The sequence below is a fragment of the Pteropus vampyrus genome, unplaced genomic scaffold, assembly GCF_000151845.1.
Source record: "Pteropus vampyrus isolate Shadow unplaced genomic scaffold, Pvam_2.0 Scaffold15, whole genome shotgun sequence".
NCBI classification, from domain to species: Eukaryota; Metazoa; Chordata; class Mammalia; order Chiroptera; family Pteropodidae; genus Pteropus; species Pteropus vampyrus.
Window position 1 is genome coordinate 2,546,713 of NW_011888796.1, and position 25,210 is coordinate 2,571,922.

The window sequence follows — 25,210 nt, forward strand, 5'->3', positions numbered from 1 at the left end:
GCTACTCAACAGTTCCCCTGCTACAGGAAGTAGACTCATGAGTATTCAAAGTTTGTTAATAAAATGTCAATGAACCTGGCTTATAAAAACAAAAAACCCATTTATGCTCTGGTTTAACAGTAAGAATAAGAAAAGAAACCCCTACAATGGCAAAGAATATAGATGTCAAATTTCATGTAAGATATTTTATTAAAAGAACATGAATTTCATGAGTGGTAAGCTCTTCTAGATTATAAAAACCTTATAAAAATACAAGTATCAAGGAAACTATTTTCCTGAGTAACCTAATTAGTTTTTCTAAAAAGGAGTGAATCTTCTGTTTTACATAAAAATAGGGGTTTCATATTAACTTTACATTTAATAACCAGTTTTGGATGCTTTCCTGTGTCTATGGTTAGTGGGACAGAATTGTCACTAATGTAAATATAAATCTTCAGCTACCAGAGACAGACCTATGTAGGTCTGCAAACTGGAATCTTTATCTTTAGCCAATATGAGTTCGATAACAGATTACCTGGTTCAAAGGAATCTTAATGGAATTAAGGTGGTTGTACAACAATCAATTTCGCTATTTGGACTTTAACCATTTCAGTGTGATACAGCGACTGCCAGAAAAAAAGTTACTCAGAAACAGTGTAGTATAAAAATATAGAAATTTTGCCCTAAAACAGCTAACTTTCCCCCTTTGGTACCCTTATCCCTTACAGCCAAATGCAAAGTGCAAGGCAAAATAAATTAAGGCAAAAGGAAAATAAAGTAAGAAAAATGGTGAGGGCGAGCATGTTGTTGACCATGTAATAAAACACGTGCAAAGTATACCTCAGATACACTATAGGTAGATGAGCACGAGGGAAGCCGAGCCTGGTTTTGCAGTAGGGAAAAGAAAACACTGTTAAAGAGGAAATGATAGCATAATACGGGTCTCAAAAGTTAAGATGGCTCCATCACCAACATATTTGTCCGATAATAAAACAGCCTTACAAGGAGACACCTGAGTTTGAAATCTCAAGGTTTAAGCTTTTTGAGAACCTTGTGGTAAAAAAAAATATTCAGCTTATAAAAAAAATCCATGGTGGAGATGACTCCTTCTGATCAGAATCTGGTGTGATCTTGCTGAAAAGATGCTCATTTAAGGTTAACAGGAAAGCAGAATGCTGGTCACTTTTTCCAATGGTGCCACACTGATTGTCATTGGTTTAACACTAGCAAACTGAGTTGACGTTATTTATAGGATAATTCTACAGTACATCTTCCTATTATTCTGTAAAGAGGGCACTAAAGCAAGTTTTAATTTCTTGTTCCTACTATTTCATTCTTAGTATTTCTGAATCTCCATATATATGCCAATAGCAACATCAAAAAATATATAAAAACAAACACAAAACTCCTCTTCAGACCTATTTTTTGTTTTATCAGAATGTTCATTGATTTTTTTTTAAACAGCTATTTTATATTTAAATCCATGTTTAATGTTCATGACTTTGAATTGATAGTTTTCTGGCCTGTTCTTTCTTTCTAGGTTGTCACACTATTATGTTCAATTTCATGGTCTCTTCTATTACGTTGTCGCCATACCATGTGAGCTAAAATTTTTAAGTATACGTTTTCCAGTCATAAAATTTTTCATGAAGTTCCAAAATACAAAGTTAGGGTGGGTAAATGAAGGTATAGGAGAAAATTGCACAGTGACTCAGAAATGCCCTTATTATTTGATTTGTTCTTTAACTGTATTTCCAGAATCCAGCACAGATGAATGTAGTAGGCACTCAATAAGTGTTTATTGAATGACTATGCAAATTCTTTTTCTTTAATCCTTAAAAAAAAAAACTGTGTAAAATAATATTAAGAAGGTTTTACGCTAACCATCACAAAGATCTATGATAAAATGTATGACTGCCACTTAATGGGTTACTTTGAGGTAGTTTTTAAAATATGGTGAATTCTATACATATTAAGAAATTATACTTTTCAAGTACATACACATCTAATTTCCTTTAGCAAATGCGCATACACATTTGATTTTCTTTAGCAAGATAGCAGTTCTAGGAAAACTTTGCTGGGCATATTTGTTCTGTTTCTATAACTATACTCATAAAACTGAAAAATTTTATCTTTTAGAAACAGTTTCAATCTTGTCTTTTTTAGCCCTCTCAGTTGTCCATTTTCTATTACTAGGGAAATTTACTTGTCAAGGATATCTTTTATTTGTACCTTATTTTTTTTTATTAAAGTGAGTTCTGAGAAGGGCAATTCTACAGTAAACATTAAACATCTCACAGGAAACCTCAGAATTATATTAACTTTAAGCAAATAATAACAAAGTGAAAAGTAGCAAAATTAGCCTGTTTCCCAAAGACATAATACTGAAATTGATTTACTGCCATCTTTATCATTATCGTAATCTAATCATAAGACATCACCTACCAAGGTACTCAGAATATTACATAATTATTATAAATTAAATGCACATTATTGATGTGAGTAAATTCCAAAATATCAAAAAAAAAAAAAAAAAAAAGGAAGACTTACAGGGCTCAAACAATGTTCTAAGTACAAAAGCCAAGAGACAGAAATTTGTCTAAAGAGATTAAGAGTATACAAACTGATACTCATTTAAAAGCTACTGAATAGTTATTTACCTATCTAATGACTAATCTTCCAGTTATTCTGCCCCCCTTCAATCAAAGTTGGCTGATTCAATCCAGGTATATTCCAGATTTTTAAGTGCTGTATATTAAAATATTATGTATTACTTGTTCCTGTGAGGGTGTCTTTCTATTTGTATAAAACGTCTTATAGAAGATGTAATTTTAGGTGAGGTCAAATAGGAAAGTCAGTAGAAATCAAAGCTGATCATGCTCTTTAGGGGAAATACCTTTATTGAGAGGTAATGAAGTAACAGAAAAATGTAATGTAAACAGCAAAAATACTTTAAAAAAACAATTTTTTTAAAGTTTAAGAGTAAGAATGGAATTTATCATTATACATTAAGGTCCCTCCCCACCAAAGACGATGAATGTATAACGTATACTTTAACCATATGTTAGTTTTATATTTGAAGGGTTTAATAGTAATTGCATAGTGAGTTTACTTTGTGTGTGTGTGTGTGTGATGAAAAAGAGAAAATAGCTAGGAAAAAAAACAATGTAAAAAGGAAGAATAAAAATGTAAAGGTATAAGACTTCAGAGGATCAACTCTGTTAAACACATGCTTCCAAGCAGAATAATCTGAAAGTATTTCCAGAAAAACAGAAGCAGCTCTCCTTCCCTCAAGCTCTAAAATAAAAATAATTTCACACAGCCTCTACTAAAATCATTTCTTTGTCAATGTCATCTTGACACACTAACTAGTTATAGGAGTTCTTGGCAAATTTTTCCTGTAAATGGTCAGATAGTAAATATTTTAGGTTTTGTATGCCACATCATCTTTGCTGCAACTATTTAGCTCTGCTGTTGTACAAAATCACCATAGACCATATGCAAATAAATGAGTGTGGCTGTGTTTCAATAAAACTTTATTTTTAGATACTGAAATTTGGATTTCTTCTAATTTTCACGTCATAAAATGATGTTCTTTTGATTTTCCTCCCATCATTAAAAAATGCAAAAATCATTCCTAGGTTGTGGGCCCACAAAAGAGAGAGAAGATTTGGCCTAAGGGCCGTAGTTTGCTGACCCCTGAGTAATAGCATTTATCTGATGAATATAAAGGTGCAAACAAAACAACAAAGAGAATTTGTCAAAAATATAAAGTGATTCAGAACTAAGGAATGAAAATACTGATCTTAAAAGATGTACAAAATCACAACCATCTAATTCATTATTTATAGTAGCCCTATTTTATACCAGTCTTTTCTGGCATTCAGGAAATTGTTAAACATTTAAAAATCATTATTCAAAAGACTTATTTTCTGACTTCAGATATTTTTCTTAAACTTATTAAAAATATATGTAGTCTTATTTTAAGGAGTAATTCCTCCCTTGATGTTTTCCACTTCAAATCATATCATCTTTTTATTTGTGTTAGCATAACAAGTACTTATTATTATATCCTATCTACTTCATCATCTTTCTTTTTAGTTCCCTTATTTGCCAATAAATAATCTGTCTTCATAAGTCATCTTCTCTTTCATTGTTTGTGAAAGCCTTTAAGAAATTAATATAATTGGTTATCTATCTATATATATTTGTAGCTGATCAGAAATTTACTATCACATTACATAAACTGAGTGAAAATACAAAATTTGTGGCTTTAAGTTATTTTTACTCCTCTTTTCTTTCTATTTATCAGTATTTCATGAGCATTTATCTACCTTTTCTCCTGAATATTTTAACATTCAAGCTCTCCAGGACCCCATTTTTAACTAATTAACTTCGATTTTGTAAACTTACCTTGATTTATATTATCTAAAGAAAGGACCATTTGCATTATCTTATCCTATGCTTTCTAGATTTCAACACTGTCTGCACTGTTCTTCAATCTTGTATGTTACTTTAAATATTCTTCCTACTAAACTCATACATTTGATTAAATGAAAATTAATGTTTTCCTTCATGTGGTTTTATTCTCGTCATTATTTGCAACATATTATCAGTCTAAGGATTTGTAGTAATTTTTGCAGTCATTAAATTGGGCAAACTGCTTAGGCACAGAATGATAAGTTTATTATTATTAAAATTACTAAAAAACCTATCTGGGGTTCAGAATACTTCAGCTATGTACATGTACAGAAAAAGATGATATTCTTAACTTAGAATTCAAGAATCTAATTAATACATCTTACTTTTTGAAATAACAGAGTAATTGTAGAATAAAGAAGTATATAAATAAAATTTAATATTCTAAAACTACATTTTAACAGAGTTCTCTACTTTATATTGCTGATTATCTATAATAAATAATAATGCAGGGCTTTTTTCTCTCTACAAAATTATATATTGTATAGACAATACCAATTGAAGTATAAATGATTTAATTAAATCCTTATCCCAAACTTCTGAATGATGCCTCACTTTCCACAACTATTAAATAAAATATTTCAGTGGCAACATGGTTCTGACTTTTTCATCTTATTGAAATATTTAACAATGTTTCAATGAATTAAAAAGCATCCACAGATTTGTTCTTGTGTGTGACACCTATAATAAATTTTCAGAAAATTGAATGGTTACTTTATGCCAATTTATCTTATTTTAGAAACAAAATCTGTGTAAATAGCCTATGGTACTGAGAATAACTTTATTCTGCTTCTAGGCAACATTTTTAAATATACAAGGTGTATTTTAAGGCATTCTGGGGTAACGGGAATTAAAGGGAAAGGAGAGAAACGAGCATCCAGTTAAACATTTGATTTGCATCTTTTAGCTAACTCTTTGGAGAAGATACTAATTGTGTTTTGATAGTTTTTTTTCCCTATACTTTTCTAGTTAACAGGAATCTAGTTAACAGTCAATTATTTTAGAGAAAAGGTAATCAGAACAAAGTGTGACCCTGTGAAATGAAACACAAGATGAAGATACTGAGATTAGTCATTATGTACTGTATAATGCAGTATAGCTATTAAAAGAAAAAGAAATTGAAGAGTGGCATGAGATAAACTAATTTACAAAGCACAGAATTTTTAAGTTAGCCTGAATCTAACACTAACTCCCTACCATATTAACCTGAGCAAGTCAACTTTCTAGTCTTGGTTTGACTGAAAGAAAAATAATATCAATTCTCATGATTGGTAAGGGAAAAGCATGACACTAAATACATACATTAATGTTATCAGAATCTTTTTAGTGGTTTCTAGAATAATATCTAGGTATGTTTAGACTGACAATTATAAAATTCACGCTAACCATTTTCTTAAAAAAATAGTGGAACAGCTTCTGAGGGTAATCATGGATGATCTTTTAAATTCTATAAGAATATACATAGAAAAGAAGGACTGGCTCAAAAGAAAGTAGAAAAATGAGGCACCTGTTATACTTTCCTTCTCTGTTTAGCTATTAGAATTTAATGACTGATATTAATAAAAACAACTTTAGACTTTAGTAATCAGAAATTTAATATAGAGATACACATAACTATGGTATATAATTAAAAACAAGGTGAGAAACCAGAGAATTATCACGCACTATTGTTTTTTTTATTCTACCCTTTATAATAAAACGATTATTGCAATATGGACTACATGTATGGCAATAATTTTGGGAGAAGTAAATCAGGGCTAGGATTCATTGAACTTTTTAAAAAGCTTCAGGAATGGGAGGTGAGGGCTAAACAGAGACAGAGATTATTTGCTACAATAATTTAACTTTTCTTCTGCCATATTTATACCATATGTGATTTTAAAGATTGACTTCCACTTATCTTGAAAAGATATATGCAGTAGAAGGACCAAGTATTCTAAGTCTAAACTATTGGTCACAAAAATACTATTTTTGCCTATATGATCATACAATGTATGTACAATATTGACTGGCTATAATTGTTCTCCTTCAAAGTGTTCTATTGGCTATATTAATCTTTATCTCAAGTATTTGTAAGATGTTACATGATAGTGTTTCTGAAGATGCTTACTTCCTTATTTTTTAAACAAAAAAATGCTATCTTATAATTAATCCAAAAGACTCTGAGTCAAGAGAAGTCTATTAATTCAGAGAAAAATGTGTTTATTTGCCAGAATACCTATACTGACACTCATTTTCCTTGATAACTGAAACTGAATCATGAAAGCTCTATCACCTGGATCCGGCCCATAATTTATAATCCTGCTGACAACAAGGGGCAGAAGACACAGTCAATGGAAAGGCTCCAAATGAAGTCTCATAAAATGATCCTCAATCATACAGTTGTATAAGAAACACAGATTTTGAAAAGGAAGTTTTTATTTTGTAACGGAGCCAGAATGTTATTAAAACATCACAATGTTAGTGTAGATTAAAGGTTCTCTACTCTGCTAATTTAATCCTAATTTCATAAATGTGAGCATGAAGCTACAGCTAGAAAAGAAAAAGGGAGAAAAGAGACAAAGTAAAAAAAGATGGAGATGAGAGGACAAACCAATTAGATTTGGAATTACCAGTCAGCACAGCTTTAGGGGGAAAAGAATCACCGAGTGAAATCGTACATTTACTCTGAGAGAGTATCCTTTCACATTGCCTTCTAGGTGATCTCTGAGCTCCTCCAGCTTTCGATGGAGCTACATGTAAACATCAGAAAATGAATTGAAAAAGCAACTTGTTCTCTTTTCAGTTTTCCTTTTTCCTTTTAAAAATAATATCATAGCATTATACATTTCTCACTGCCTTTGGCAAACATTTCAACACATCAAAGATCTTTGTATAACACAAAAATACATGTTCAATAAAACCGTGACTAGGAAGCCAACATTTTAATTATTGCATCTTGTCTTCCCAAAGTGTTAGAGAAAACAGATACTATAAGTATACTTATAATCCCCTAGAGAGTCACTTAAAATTTTTCTATTTGGGAGAAATATGAAATGAATATATTTAAAAATTATGAAATTTGCCTTCCTTTCCCAAATACATTTTTTGATTTAAGGCTGCATTCATATTAAACTGATTGAACCCTAAAATGTATCTTTTGTTCTTATACATAATGTGTGTATACACATACTTATACTGTGTATACACTTAAAAACAATGTATAATTATAACCCGAAGTTCTATATACCCAAAGGCTGAACTTAAGATATAATTAAACACACGCACACTTGCACACACAATCTCTTTTAGAGCAGACGGTGCTGCATTTGTGGATTCCATTTGATCTTTATTTCATTATCAGTAATTTCCAAAAAGTTAGGTCGCTCTGTACTTTTTTACTTGAATCTGAGTCATAATCCACAATCTAAACAATAATGGTTTTAACTTTCCTTAAAGACAAAGGTAAAATATGATACCTCACAAGTAGACAGTGAGGAATGCTAGTGATATGTCATCAGGATACATAAACTCATATTTTTCTCACTGAATAATTTAACTTGCCTCATTTTTTTGAAACAGGCGTAAAATCAACACTTCCCATTCCCTCTGATTATCCTTAGTGAAATAACATTAAAAAAAAACGCTACCCAGTATATAGCAGTTTTAGAGAACAGGTAGGATGGTTGTCTGGAATAAAGGACACAAACATACAGACACACCTTCATCCATGTGCACTCATGTGCGTGCACACACGCAAACAACAAAAAATAAAATTAAGAAGGCAGAAGAGGCAAGGAGAGAAAAGAGTACAGAAATTAGTGCTTCATAAATTGTTAAATGGAAATAAATTGGAAGTGTATAAAATTTTGAAATGATTTAATATTAGGCCTTTATTGAATTTTAGGACATCCCAGTGCAGTGAATTATCTGTCATGTTGATAAAAATAACATTTACTCTTGTAACAAATGGGATTGAGATATAAGAACTGATTAATTTGGGGGAAGATTCCTCTATATGTTTTAAAAATTCAAATTTTCTAACTTGCATTTATGGTGGCAGCATTAAAAGTTATCAATGTCTATGTTTGCTTTTCTTAAGAGTGATAATTTGTTTACCTTTTCATTGTGATTAAATGTTAGAGTATTGAGTGCCCATGGTATATTGACCCAAGATATTTAACAACTAGCAAATGGGACCATCAGATCAGAGATCTTTAAGTCATATATTAACAGATCAAATTCATAAATGGGCAAACATTTAGATATATATTGGTTTCTGCTGATTGTTATATCAATTTTTTTAACTTAAAAAATAAAACAAAGGGTATTATAACTGCTTAAATACTGTTAGCTATACGTGAGCCCTTTATACCAGCATCACGTAAAATTTTTTTTCTAATTAAGATTTTATAGATATAAAATACATGTTATTAACTGATAATATTTTTTTTCTGGAACGAACTACAAATGGTAATGACACTAAAATAACATTTAATTACTTTTTACAAAAAAAGGTAAAAAGGGGAGCTAATATTCTGAAAATAAATATCAGTTCTCAGTTTAACAGGAACTTAACACATAGTGACATCAGTCAGAGGAACGGTTTACTCTAGAACCCCAAATTATAGGCACCTATAATGAGGCAGTTGCCCTTTTCTTGTTTGTGGTGCCATTCAAAGCTAGTTACTTGGCAGCTTGCCTTCAGCTGGTTGCTCTATGTGTAGCTGAAACAAACAAAAAAATATGACCCAACAGCCAATAAAAATATTAAAATAAAAAAAAATGGGATGGTGAAAAATGGAAAAAGCCCCCTTCCTCCCACCACCCTCCAAAAAGGAAGAAGTGTAGGCTATAGACAAAATCTTGCCAAAAAATGTTAGAAGCATATTTACTTTGAGGGATCCAACTCTACTAGCAACTCCTTTGCTTTCATCCGGCCGTCTAATTTGCTACAATGAGGGAAGATGGGTAAAAAAGACAGAATAAAGAAAAAGTGAACTTAAAAAATTTTCTATGCATTAATAAGTAATACATGCAAAAACATCAACTGACTCTTGAGGTACCTCTTATGAGGTCAAGGAGTTAACTAACCCCGATGTCATACGACATGCTCTGCAAATAGGCTGGTCACTAGAATTCAATCTTTGTTATGGCACTATTCCTGAGATGAGGAAATGGGCACTTACTTTCAGTTATCTTGGGGATTTCTGATGAAGCAGTATTTGGAGTAATGTTACATTTGCATTTGTCTTATGAAAAACAAAGAATTACAAATATACCTACATATAGAACTTTGGCTCTTTCAGTGTCTTAGTGTCTATTCCAATGTAGTATCAGAAAACATCAATGGTATGACTAGAAACATAAATGTTCCCCAAGTGGTAAGATCAGTCCTGACGAGCATCATTCTGGATAGGTGACAAAGTGAAGCTCCTCTGCTTGTTGACCCAAGCATTGAGGTTGTTCAGCTGTCACTGAGATTCCCAATTAAACAATTGTGCTGCCCAACCAGAAAATTTTAATGCCAGACCAATGTTAGATACAGTCAGTTCCTCAAAGTTTTCTGTATTTTGGTTGAATTTTCATCTTAAGACAGGAGAAAATAAAAGTAAAATTGCTATTTAAAAAACTTGTTTCGTATCATAATATGAATGAGAAAAGGAAGGTTCTTAACACAGAGTGTTATATTAGATAAAGTATAAACTAGAAATCTCTTTGCTTTTTAACAGAGCTGTAACAACAACTAATATTTTGTTTAAAGAGGAAGACCAAAAAAATAAGAGGTGGGAGAAGGGAAGGAATCTTCAAACCAAGTGGATTCCTACATGTGCAGAATGATGGTCTCCATTCAGACCAGCATAGGTCAAGTTAGCTGTGATGCTCCTGTATGTTGGAGACAGAAGAGAAGAATAATGTGATGCCAAGTTCTGAGTGTTAAAGTCCTCAGGAAAAATAAAAAACTTGACCATGCTACAAAACTGTATTTCCTGGAGGTGCACTGTAGATTGTGTGTCTTGTCTTACTCCTTTTAGAGACATTTCTGATAGTATATGAAGATTATTTAGGAATAGTGAAAAAAACTGAATTTTCACTTTGCAAAAAAGCATCTTGGTGCATAGGAATTGTGTCAACTTCTGGTTTTACTTGATATAAATAGTTTTTACTAATTCTTCAGCGTTAACTAGATGTTATGACCAAAATATAATTACCACTTCTTATTCTTCTCAGTCAAACAGAATTCTCAAATATAGAAACAATGGATACTAATTAGAATGGCTATTCTCTTAAAGAAAGTGTGTCTGGATAGACAGTGAGTTCCTAGTATCTAGTTATTCTCTTGTGCTATATTCTTTGATCTCAGAGAACATCTTCATATTAAAATCTGTTTCCCATTTTAAGTGAAAACTCACAATATCTTGATTACAAAGATAAATTACATAGTTTCCTATAAAAATTATAGAGTCTAATGCCTAATGCTGCTTTCTGAAAACTTTCAGTAACTATGAAGACTTTCAGAACTGTTATATAGCAACAAATGAATACCATTTTCTACACTGTCTTTTATTTCTAGAAGACTCAAATTTATGTCAAGTTAAGCAACATGTGCAATCTTCTTCAAGGTTATGATGTTAATGACAAATCTAGGAACAACATCCACAGTCTCTGATTTTTAGTTTAAAGCTGTATTCCCTTAATAGGCCTGGAAATAAATGGGTTGGACAAAAATTGATGCTTATAAGATGACATATATGTATATGTCATCTCTCTCTTCATGTATGAAAGAAATTTTATGTTACTGTATTTATTTATGGAAGAAACTTTTCCTAGACCATTTCACTTCCAAATGCAACCACAAGTACAAAAACTTAATGAATGAATTTTAAGAAAAGATAGTCACCACTGAATGTTAAACAAGAAAAATAGACTATAATTCTAATTTAAAGAAAGATTTTTAGAGCCGACATCTAATTTGTCAATGCTTGACATCAATTTTCTGTATATAAATCTGGCTTTGTAAATTAAAAACTATCATAAGAAGAAGACTTTAGAAAACCAATGTGATTATCAAAGCTAGAAGTGTTTGTAATTCAAATGTCGTGTGATTTTTTCATGGCTCCTGAAAGATAATAATACCTACTATTGAAAATCTTAAGAAAATTTGAAAAACATTTGTCTCATAAACTAAAATTTGAGAAGTAGAAAAAAGTCAGATCAAAATATTTAAAAATATAATGCTCTCATTTACTCTAGTCAACCCTCAATCATCAATTATGATGAAGTATAATAAATAGAAATTCATAGCTAATCCAAATGCCTGTTATTTTTCTTCGATAAGAATTTAAAAAACACCATGAAATATCAGCATTTGAATAAGATGAATTAATTTACTCTTCATAATTATAACAGCCTCACATTGTTAGCTAATTTTATACATTGTTTTCTGTGATGCTAAACATTTTGTTTCAGTAACTAAGATGTTAAACTGCAAATGTTTACATTATAAATAGGATCATTACAATATAAATGAAGTTTGAGAATTAGATGTAAAGAATTGTAGGGATTTAGTTTATTTAAATATATTAAAAATTAAAATGTTATTTGCAAAACAAAAAACATTGCTAATAATTTTTCTACCCTGAAGAAATCCTCTTAAAAATATTTCACGGAGATTGTAAAGGATATAAAGCAGAGGATCAAAACCATTTTAATTTTCTATTGAGCCTCTCTGTGAGAATATTTAACAAACAAAATATTCTTTAAAAATAGTCTGAAAATATTGCACTGTATTATTTCTTTTGCAACATTCTTGGAATCTTTTTTCAGAGATTAATTACTGGGGAATCTATCCTTAGGGATTAATTACCAGGATCCAACCCATAAGGCAGTGAAATCACTCTTCTATTTGTGTTTGCCTTTTTAATAAGAGTTTGGATTCTAGAAATATCATGCAAAGGACATTGCCTGGAAGCTAATACAATATAGATTGTTGATTCTCTTTGATTGAGCCCAATTTTCCAAAACTAAGTTTACTAAAATAATTTCCATTGCTAACATGGTAAAAAATTATCCCATCCCACCTTCACCTCTCATCAATAAGTAGTTATGCTATATTTTTATTAATTCAAACATATAGATTTTGAGTAGAAAGCCAACATTAATTTTTTAAAATATGAAATTTCCAAGAAATTTTAAGCTTGTAGAAGCCATGTTAAAATAAGTGCCTATATCACTGGGTGTATGCATTCACACTTCTCTTTGGTTACAAGACCTTTGGTGAAAATTTATGAGTAAAGGTTGTATATTTTGTGTATTTGTTTTATTGATGAGAGAACTCAAGTCTAGAGAGGTTCATTGGTTTTCTGGAGACCTATCAATAAAAAAAATACAGCTGGTATTAAATTCTCTGACTCTTAGTTCTTTTCATTAAATTTAGGCTCTCATCTATGGATGAGCTAATGTAGGTCTCCTCCTCCCTCTCCTCTTTTTCCCATGACATATTCTCTATTTATTTATAATAAAATTATGTAGATCAAACAAACATTCCTATTTGTTTGCCCCAAGGGCTGAATTGTTTCATTTTTAGAATTATCTAATTTACGTTCAGAATTACCCTGACAAACGTATTTAACTCTATTTTATTATGCCACTTTTTTTTTTTTAAAGTATGGGCGTCAGTGACGGGTAATAAAGCTTTTTTTCCTTAGAAACTGTTTATCTTCCAATCAATATCACTCAGTGTATACTAATATAGCTATACATTGTTTCTGGTAGTTATGATTTAGAGAAAGACATTTTTTAAAAAAGTTTTACTTGAGACCTCACAATTTAAACAAACTCCTGTAAATAAAAAAAAATACTCTTTAAGAACTGGTTATTTTAATTCACTACATTTCAGTCCTTTCGATAAAACTGATGTTTCACTGTGAAATAGTTCTATTCCAGTTGTTATTTATTATGGCACAGTAAAACAAAATATTTGACATAAAATGCACTAAAAATATTCATTGAATAAATTTCTGAATTAATGTGCATTTTGTCTTTAACGAAAATAGAATGAGTAGAGACAGCAGATATTCCTGAAGTTTTGGGTGAGAAAATACATGACTGATTTTAGAATATGTATCATTTTAAAATATAAAGATGCAGAGAATAGTTTAGTTTGGGATATGCTCTTTATTAAAGTCATGAATAAGACATGGCCAGTTAATTATATAGATTTAAATTATGGCTCTACCTAATAAATAATGCTGCTGAAATAATGATGACACACATTATTTTTTTTTAGCTGTTTTTGCACAAAACATGCCCCAAACCATTAAAAAGAAGTTTATAGGAATCAAAGCTATGAAGTAAATTGAAAGCTAGTAGTCTTAATTTCACTATTTCTTACATTTCTACAGTTCACACTTCCCTATCTTCCTGTAACTTGAACAAACTCTTGTGGATACCAAGAGAAATAATTATTTCATTGAACACAGACAATTTGATCTAAATGAGAAAGATGTTAGAATGTTTTCAGTTGATAATCTCTAACTTTATGTAGTAACGTAATGCAAAGGCTGAATAAATAAATGTAAATCATTTTATATTAATTGGATATTAATATCAGAGAGAAGGGCTAGAATGAGAATATTTATTTAGTCAATGTAGAAATTTCTTTCAAAGAAGCAGATTTATAGACCTACAAGGGATGTTAAGAGGCTACTTAATTTAATACCATAATGTTACAGATATAGAAACTGAGGTCTATTAGTTCTCAAAATGTTATAAAGTGGCAGACTAGGGCTGATCCTCAATATTTAGCACCTCACATTGCAATACTTTTATATACTCAACGTTGTTAAGTTTTCAAACAACTTTGGATCCATAATTTTTAAATGTCTGCCAGTAAATAAGTCAAAATCAAATGCTAAAAATGGCTTCTTCTAGAATATTAATAAAATGAATTCATCAAGATGCAAAAATGATCTCTTTCTGGTATCCACATAATTACAGGAATCGAAGTGCTGCATATGCTTTCAACAAAGGTAGAATTAATACAAGTTGCTAAGTTTAATTAAGGGAAGACTCTAAAACATTCAGCTTCCAGAAGATTATCACAGCATTGTTTTTAAAACAGAAATAGGAAACATGTAAATATCCAAAAAAAATAGGGGCTGGTGAAAAACTATGCTACCTTCACAAATCAGAATAACAAACAATAATCAATAATAATGTTGTAGTAGATTATTTAAAACCATGTAAAGACATTCATATTACTAAATAAAACAGGTTATTATATAATTTAATAAATGATAGCTAACATTTAGTGAATACTTCTTATATTTCAAACAAATGATAAGTAATTTACATAAATTTTAAAATTTAAACCTTAAAACAACCCTATGATGCAAGTAGTATTATTATTTATCATTTTACAGATGAGATAATTAAGGTTATAGAGGGGAAGTAACTTTCTGAAGGCCACACACATAGTAGTGATAAAGCTGAGATGTACCACCAGGCCTGTCAGACGCTGGAACCTTATCTTTTATTTACTGCCTTCTCATTATTATCCATTTATATAAAATATCTATTATTTTTTTCTGAATGCACAGAAAAAAATAATAGAATGACACACAGCAAAATTTTAACTGTCATTATTAAGAGTAGTCTTACAGGAACTCTGTTTTTCCTTCTATATGAATTTTCTAAATTTTCTAAAATGAGTAGATATATTACTTTTTTTTTTTTTTTAAATAAGAGAAGAACCTTGCCACTTATACATGTCTAAGCTACAAAATTGTTAACTCTAAAGCTACTGCTTTCTGGTTAGCTCTATCTTCTTAGGCTAACTAATCAAATGTCATTTGCAAGTTTAGATTTCAGATACATTTCACAGTTAAGTTATATTGAGCTTCAGTGATGAATATAATTGTGTGAACATTAAATAGTTAGAAAAGAACGGGAGGAATTCCATTTTCAATTATCATTATATATAAAGGCATAGAGGAACACTGAGATGAACAAAGAAACAGAAATCAATGTAAAATCTTGTATATTTAGCAGAATGTCACAGAACAAGCATTTAAAATGATATGTAAACTCAAAATTTATAGCTAATATATATTATTATCTAACTTCAGTTTTATCAAAATATTAAATACTTCACCAACTGGGTAGTGCCTTTCTCATTATAAAAGTAATGAGACCCCTCCTTTAATTGAAGTCTTAAAAATCTGTTTTGCTATTAAACTACAATTATCAAAATAAACATGTTATAAAGGAAGAGAAACTGGACAATAATAAACAAGAGTGGAAATCAGTTACTCAAAAGTATACAGGAGGCAGACATTTAATGCAAATGAGTAAAAGAGCCTGGAGGATATAAAGAATGCCAGCTGAGTATCGCTATACGTCAGTGCTGGTCCAGTAATGTCAATCTGATTATTTTCAGGAAAAGTTGACAATTTGTATTTTTATTTTAAAAGTGCACCAATTTTAAGTGTTCTAAACAGATTAAAAAAAAAATCATCCCCAATTATATCCCTAAATTTTTTCCCCCCAAAACTAGGTTATGACTGAAAAGAGGACTCTCTGTGTATCTTATTAGTAGACAGGATATCCTGGGGGAACATTAGTTGCTATCCAATTGCAGAAGTAGTATCACATTGGAAATGAATAGACTTAGCTGGGAATTACAATTTCTGGTCTTGTATCTTCCAAAGACTTCATGAAGTCTTCTCTCATTTTAAATCAGGAAAAGAAACTCTGTTTCCTGCCCTAGAATTAATCTAGATCACAGAGTAAGGGTGAATAATTTATAATGCTGAAACATGGTGCTGGTGGTCATTTACATAAAGAATAAGATCTCTGGACTCAGAAGACCATTATAAACTTGTATCAATGGAAAACAAATAATAAGATTCAAAAATAATTTTGACCCAGGATATTTTCAAGGAACATAAGCCAATCTGCTCATTTTGGTTATACTAGTGGTTCTTAAGTGTGGTCCACAGTCCCATGAAGTCCCCGAGACCCTTTCAGGAGTCCACAGGGCCAAATTATTTTAATAACAGTACTAAGACATTATTTGCCTCTTTCACTATGTTGTCATTTTCAATGATGGTATAAAAGCAATGGTGAGTTGGCACCTTAGTGCAAATCAAGGTGGTAGATCCAAATAGTATGCATTATAGTATGTTCATTGTATTACTCACTACCATTTACTAACAATTAAAAAACAATCTAACAGTTTCAAATAAGAAAAGCTCATTTCATTTAACATTATCCTCAATGAAACAGTAAATACGAATTTAACTTAATTTGAACTTGTCCCTTGAGTATGACAAAATAAGAAGTACGAATAAAATACTTCTGCTGCATACCAAAGGATGATAACTGTCTCAAGTAAAAGCACTTATATAATTGTTTGAGTTGCATGCTGCACTAGCCATGTTTTGCAGAGAATACCATTTTTATTTGAAAGAATGAAAAAATACTGACAAACCAATTTTTCAGACTTAAATATTTGGTAGATATTTTCTCAAAAATGAATGAGATGAGCCTGCCAATTCAAGAAAAACAGACAAGAACTGTTCTTTTGCCAAAAATAAAATTCTAGCTTTTAAGCAAAAATTAGAATTCTGGAAAACATATATTACTGTGAGCTCGACAGCGTCCAATGCTTCTAAGTCTTTTCTGATGAGCTTGGTCGTTAATATGGAAATGATTTTTTGATATAATATAATGAAATATGTCAACATTTGGAAGAACTTATATTTTCCAAGTGACCAAGAAACATTTCCAAAATCATACATGAGTATAAGATCCATTCAAAATTCAAGACAGACCAATAGATTTTAATATACCAGAGTATGGAATGGTCCTTGGCAGGGCTTTTTTTAGGTTCCACACTTCAACTAACTTTTAATAGATTATCAATTGTAAATTTTTAGTGTAGTTCCAAAGAATATCCACAATTACCTAAAAATGCTATAAAAATAGTCCTTATTTTCTAACTACATGACTGTGTGAGGCTAATTTGTTTCTTCACATTCTTCAACCAAAACAACATATCACAACAGACTAAACACAGAAGCAGATCTGAGAATCCAGCTGTCTTCTATTAAACCAAACACTGAAATATATTTGAAAAATTGTAAAACAATGCCATCCTTTACAGTGGATTTTCTTTGTTTTGTTTTAGAAAATATTTTTTTCATAACAATGTTATTTATGTTGCCATATAAAAGCTTATTATTCTTATTTTGAAGCAAATAAACATTTAAAAATTTCTGTTTTAATTTCTAGTTCAGTAAGTACTGCTAGATATAAACCAAATAAACAGAAGCTATTTGGGGTCCTTAATAATTTTTAAGTGTATAAGAGGGTCCTGAGACCATTATGTCTGAGAACTTCTGGATTTGACAAATAATGTTGATAATATTATTGCTCAATACACCCCAGATGGGGCAGTTAATTTTGCACTAAAATCTTATAGTTTTATGTTCAGAGAATGTACTTTTGCTATCACTAATTCAGTGTTATCCAACCTTTTGGCATTTGTTGACTCTACATGGAGAATCAACATTTCTACAATGCCATGAACAGTTGAATAGATGTTCATATACCAATGCTGACATAATTTCAGACAAAAGAAACTTAATGTTTAGTGTAGTGTTATTGATTTTGTTTAGGCTATTAAAAATAGGAAAAAATAATTTGCAGACCCCAGTTAGTATTTTGATTCTGGCTAGAATTTTAGCCATTTTATGAGATTCTCTAGAGACTTGGGAACCTTAGGTTTAGAATCAATGTCATATCACGTAATTGCCCTGGTGTTCACAAAAGAAAGTGGTGATAATATGGAATAGTTTGTACAAACTAACACTAGAAAAAAAAATCTCAGAGGGAATATTATCTTGATATAGGATCAATAATGCCATTTTATATGTACAGAAAATCACATTGCCCTCTAGACATACACATTAAAAACTGAGTTAAGAAAATACTTCATTCTTTACTCAGAGTAATCTAAATTCTTCTATTCAGAGGATAATAACAGAAACCTATAGAGAAGTCATAATTCTGTATTTTGTTTGAATGTAAGATTAGATACTAAAGTATAAAGGAACACAATGTTCATATAAAGATATTTCAACATATATACTTTCTCATCATTTTATAAACTTTAGTTCAATTAGATAGTATTTACATTTTCTTTCTGTGAGGGAAAAAAATAACTTACTGGTTAATCTGACACAAAATTCCATTCTAATCTTTAAGTACAAGAGAATATGTGACAATAGACTACATTTATTTACTGATTTTTAAGGTCAAACTTCAGATACTTAGGGGATAAAATGATAATTGAATTGGTCCTTAAAAATATTCTCTATTTTAATAACAACTATAGGGAATGATGAATTGATTGAAAAAGTTTGGCTTTTTTTTTTCTTTTTTGCTATGGTCATTATTCTTTGACTCAAGCCTCTTGATTTTTAATAGAAATGCTCCTCTCTTTTATAATTGACAATCAGCACTCATTAAGTTGTGAATTATGCTCATTTTAAAACAGAATTTATCTGGTACAGAATTATTCTTTCAGCAACTCTTTTTTTGGAGACTATCACCATTTTAGAACTTGAGTCCTCTATCAGCAGTCCCCAACCTTTTTGGCACCAGGGACCAGTGCTCCTCTGAGAATCTAATGCCTGGTGATCTGAGGTGGAGCTGAAGCGGTGATGGTAGTGCTGGGGAGCTACCAGAGGCTGCAAATGCAGATGAAGCCTTGCTGGCTGGTCGTCCGCTCACATACATCTGTGCTGCCCAGTTCCTAACAGGCCACAGACCAATACTCGCCTTTAGTGCCTGGAGGCTGGAGATCCCTGCAGTCTACTTGTTGCCCACTTATTTAAATAGAATCTACATACTATTTGATTTTTTTGGCTTAGGCACTATTTTACATAGGGAAATGAAAAGTTAAAATCCTAAGTTTGTTTTTAAAAGATACTCCACTGTGTCATAAAGCAAGAGGAGTGAAAATCATTCAACATTTCAATCAGATTTCATCAAAAGAAAATATCTGATATAAAAGAGAAATGACTTTTCTCCTAAATATAATAAAATAATGTCTTGTCAGCAAATAATTTGTTGGAGACAATGCCTTTCAATGAAAAATTGTTTTTAAAAAGTTAACTATATTTTAATTGAAACTCTCCCCAAACCAATAATTCATAGTTGTCTTCATTAGATTGGGATAAATATACTAAAAATGAAATCCAAAGTTGGTATATTTTATAGATCTTTTTCTCACTGTAGTAGGAGAATCTTAAAAGTTCAAAGCAGAATATAGGATATTATATTGCAATGAACATGTAAAATATGAATCCAAAATAATGTTTAATATTATAGTTGTTGACTCAAGAGAAACAGATGCACGCATGCAAGTGGAAAGGAAGTCTTTCAGCTTAAAAACCGCCCAGTGATGAAAAGCTACAGAGGGAAAGGATGGAACATTTAGTTTCTAATCATAATTTTGTGTTTTCATAAAGACTAGGTTAAGGGCTTTTACTGGCTATTTCTAGATTATTCTGTATTGCTGATGATAAATCATGCACTTATTATACTTTGTTATAATTTGTGGTTGCCTGTTTTGTTTGTTTGTAAAGGCAAGAACAATGTCTACTTGCTTATGACTGCTTTCCTAGCATCTGGTAAAGACTTATTTAATAAATTAATAAGCTCCATTGAGGAGGCAAAGATTACTAGTTTCATCATATATATGAAACTTGGAAAACTTGAGCAACTTGTTTAATAAAGTATGGTTATTAAGTCAAGAACCCAACAACTGAATCCAGGTCTTCCATTATCAAGTGAAGTGCTCTTTCTAGTGCTGATTATTAAAGACTGTATTGTGCATCTGATGTAAAAAAATATATATTTGCAAATCTATTCTGTACATATAGACTGCTTGCCAAATCCGAATATAGAAGGGGAATTTCTATGAGGTTTGTCCAACACTAAAATTAACTGAACCTAATCACAACCAAGATGCAGTAACAATAAAAATGTCAAACTAAACTTGTGTTCCAATTTTGTGCTGGACCTTAATATAGTTACTAACATCATTTAACCATATGTCAAATTAAAAACCTGACTTTATGATTTTTTTCTCTGCTCTAAATTTTTATGCCAAAAGTTGAATAATTCACCTAGAACAGATTTAAATGTTAAAACCTATGGCCTTGAAATTTGATTCAGTAGGAAAAAAATTTCATTATTTAAAATAAAAAGAAACTGATTTTGAAGTCATTGAATCAGACTATTCATGTACTAATGGATTTTAGTCTAAGATTTCTTGATTGGTGACAACTGCCTTAGAAGTGGTCATTATTGCTATATAATTCTCAAAACCTCCAACCAGTACAAAAGCTTTTGTTTTGTTTTTATTTATCCTTCATGTCCTTAGTTAAATGTTACCCCTTAGAGAGGCCTTCTCTGATCATACTAAGTAAGGTTTTCTTCCTTTTATTTTCTATCAGTACAACTTTTTCACTTCTTGCATGAATTTCAAAGTATAATTATTACGTTATTGTGAAATTATAGTTATTAAAATTATTTATGATTATTTACCTATTTATTGTACTATACCATCGACTAAACTGTAAACTCCACGATGGCAGAGATTATAACTGTCACTGAAATAAAAGCACAGATAGAGCATCTAATTTAGATTCAATCGAGCAGTCTTATAATTTGAGACATTTAATAGAAAGATTAATTTGGCTTTCTTTACGCCTTCAAAAATTAATATTTAATCTAGTTTTTTATTATATTAGTGTTCTGACTCAGCTTTAATAATTTAATTTTAAGATTACACTAAAGCAATAATTTTATCTTTGAGGTATACATTCTGATGCTGGTAAAAAATTATCCAAAAGGAATAGAATCTTATTCCTAGATAAAAATATGGAAAATAATTCCTAGAAAAAAAGATATTCGAATACATTGTTTATTGTCAGTTTGAACATCTATATGTAAGGAAAATAATCAAGACAAGTCACAGGCTCTCCTAAAGTTTTGCAATAAGCAAATTAACTTAATAAATGCTAACATTTTCATGTTTTGGATTTCACTTAAGTTAATCTGGAAATACCAAGTGATTTTTAAAATTGAACTTAATATTCACTTTATAATTAAAACATAATTACAAAGTTTGGAAAAGGCTTGAATATAATTAAATTATGCTTAAATTTTTATGTTCACAGTACACTGCTAAGGAAAAAAAATGATGTGTCTTGGATAGTTTTGTATTTCCAAGATTTAGGTTTTACTATTTGGTGAATGGCTAAACATTAATAGTGACCTTAACTTTCAGCTTTAATTATTTCCCAGACTTTATAAATGAGTACATTTTGTACAATTAGAATCTAATGCATACGATAAATTATTTTGTTTTAAAAATTCAAAGGACAGAAATGAGATTCATCTATTCAAATCCTGAGACCTCTATTCTTTCATTCAGTTGAAGATGTAACTGACTGGTACCGGATGACATTAACATACATCTTATGTCTAGAATGTATGTTACAATTTTTCTTCATTGAAGATTTAGGACCTCAAATTTTTAAAACTATATAATTAATATTTTTGATACAAGTCTAAAAACAATGATATGCAACAGTAACACTCTGAAGACTTTGCTGAGAAGATTATACCATGGAATGTAAAAGTAGCTGCACTACACATATTAAAAATTGTTTGAGATCGCTTCTAGTTAAATCTGATTATAACATTCATAAAACTCACAGAAAAGTTGGACTTGAGGAAGACAGCTATACAAGTCCTTAAATTTTATGACAGAGAAAAAGTCAGTTTGAAAAACTACGTGCAGATCCCTAGAATAAATTTAGTGTTTGGCCTGATATCTAACACCATATCTTATTAAATAAGAAGGAATGTTACTGTTAACCTTTTGATGCCAATATCAGATCCATCACATAAAAAACTTGCAAGTACAAACAACTAACTTAACCAGGGAAGGGACATTCCAGGAGAAAGCAGTTACAGTCATAATTAAGTTTGCTACTTAATTTAACACATACATGAAGATGTGAGGCAGCAAATAAATGTCTCATCCCTTTCCCCCTCATACATGATTTGGTACTTGGGAAAATTATTAAAAATAAATACTAAGAAACTTTTTCCTCCCCCAAAGGTTGGCATTAAAACTTTCTTTCCAATCAATTTAGATTTGTTTCCAAATATTAGGCAGCAACATTCCAAGTTGAACATGTTTGAAAAAATTTGGAATGATACTAGAGCAGGGAGCTACCCCAGCCTGGACAAGTTAAAAAAAATCCCTTTGGTGACATTATTTTGTTAATCTTGCTATTCGTTGGCTAGAAATACATTTGTTTTTTATGTAAACAAATAACTCCACATCTATAATGATGAGTAGGCTAAAAAACAACAAGTCTACAACAAAGAAACGGGAGCTACAGAAATTGATACCTGTAGCTGTGATGTAGGAGTAGACATTTTGCATAAAATTTTTACTGTCCTACTGTTGGCCAAATATGACAATTTGTGAAACAGTAGGTGGTAACTATCTTACAGTCCATTAATTTTTCAATATATTATCGTGCATGCAATCCAAACTGGACAAGCAGAGGGAAATACTGGTTAGTTTTCCCAGATTCACATAGCAGAGCAAGGTGCCAAGGAACTGTACTTACTTTTGGTGTTGGGCAGGAAGCTGTAGAAAGGCGAGATGTAGCCTGAGCACGAGGCGATTCTGAAGGAGTAGTGCTGAGGGAAGCTGTGTCTCGTGGGAGCACCTGAACACCACGAGAAATGATGGAGTCTGGAATCTGAAAAAGGGAAATAAGCATGGTTTAACACTCTGAAAATAACAACAGTATGTAAAATCAATACTCCCACTTAACTTTTTTGGGGGAATGGGGGGATGGGCATTCTTTGCTGCCCAGTGCTCACGTATTTTGTCTTACATAGTGTTACTTATAAATGCATCCAACAATTTGGGATGAAGTAGAAACCTTCAGATTTAAAATATTTTCCCTGGTCAAATAATGTTTCATTAAATGTTTTTATGAGAGCTCCTAATAACAATAACATTATGGTTAGAAGTAAAGTGTTTGATATTCATGTACTGACTCTGTCATTTAATATTTATTATTTGCTAGATATTTTCCATTTCCCTTTCAGATTCATTCTCTACCCTTCTTCACCCTCTCTACTCCAAGATGACCTGTATAGATAGAATCAACAAGCTATTTTGTGTTCTCTGGGTCCCAGCTGGGTTCAGTCAATGGGAAGCACTGTCAGGAAACTGAAGGGTTGGAGGAGAGCAAGGTCTGGTATTTATTTCCTGAGCTTCTTCTCCACTAGGTCATCATAGGTTGAGTAGGATCACAGACCCTGTCAGATGGCACTTGCTTATAGCTCTTTTCTGGATTCCAATAGCAGCTCCCTCCCTTTGCTCCACTAGACTAGGAGTATTAATGGCTTCCACTACTACTAGTCCCAGGGCATTGCATTATGTCTGGTTGTTTTCCTTAAAATCTGCCCAAACCTTTGTAAATACCATACTCCTTTATTAAACTCTTCTCAATTATTCATTTAAGTATGCTATGACTTCTGCTGGGACACTGACAGATATATTTCTAATTGTCATTTATTTTATCTAAAAAATGAGGATAATAATAGCATTTACCTTACTGGATTACTACTGAAGGTTAAATAAGATAATGTATATAAGTTATCTATCACTTCCAAGTAGTAAATAATAAATGTTGGCTATTATTATTGTTATTATATGATTCCTATCAACATGGTAAAGATCGATGCAATTGAGTATAACTATTCTAAAAAAAACAAACAAATATAAGGACGAATAATGTGGATTTATTTTTAAAATCATTAATATTTATGTTGATTATAAAATTTATTATTTTGAACTATGCATAATTTAGCTCATGTTCTGGGCTAGTTCTAAAGGGCACAGGTCTTCTAATTTCAAGTTTTGTGCACAAAAGGGGAAAATATATGACAAAATAAACAATTAACATTTAATCAACAAATATCACTTCTATGTGAAAAGGAGGCAGTAGACCAGATTTTGTGACTAAAAAGGTACTCCTGATCTTACGTATCATGTCTTTCTCACAAAGGACATAATACTATTTCACAGAAGTTCTTTTATTTAGTTTCTATACCAACATTTTCAATACCAATGGTACTGTCACCATTTCAGGGCTTGACAATTTATGTGATTTATGAAAAATACTCCCATAACTAAGATGAAAAACAATGGGAATTCTAAGAAAAAAAAAATGGTTCCATCTGCCAGTACATTTGAGTATTAAATTGTGATAAAATATTTTAAAGGAATGGAAGTATTCTGACTTAGAAGTCTATATGTTGCCACTTATGTCTAATAAAAAAGGCCATGTATTAGAAGGAAGATAAAATGCCCCTATTATACTTCACAGGACACCATGTTCCTCTCCATCATAGCAATTACCACACTTACATTACATTATATGTGTGATAGTTTGATCAATGTCTATCTCCTATACTAGAATGCATTTTTATAATGATAGAACCATCATGTGTGTGTCCAGTACCTATTGAAGTACGTGTGCAAAGTAGTGTGGAGATATATATATATATATATATATCTCCAGAGTTATTACACATCTCTTTTTCTCCTGTTTATGATTGTAAACAAAACAGTAGGATATTTGAGGGGGAAGAATTAAGT

The 25,210-nt window shown here is 30.9% G+C and overlaps 1 protein-coding gene across 9 annotated transcripts in view; it reads right to left on the minus strand.

Moving 5' to 3' along the window:
- The window catches only part of GPHN (gephyrin), a 404,083-nt gene that overhangs the window by 155,096 nt on the left and 223,777 nt on the right, over window positions 1-25,210 (minus strand). For 5 of the 9 annotated variants that reach the window (XM_023526958.1, XM_023526957.1, XM_023526948.1 and 2 more), the window contains 2 exons: window positions 23,163-23,297; window positions 9,333-9,389 (listed from right to left, as the gene is read on the minus strand). In XM_023526958.1, the coding sequence (XP_023382726.1) occupies window positions 9,333-9,389; window positions 23,163-23,297 (192 nt within the window). The remainder of the gene's footprint in view (window positions 1-9,332; window positions 9,390-23,162; window positions 23,298-25,210) is intronic. The other 4 variants (XM_011384213.2, XM_011384195.2, XM_011384203.2 and 1 more) reach the window with 1 other exon arrangement.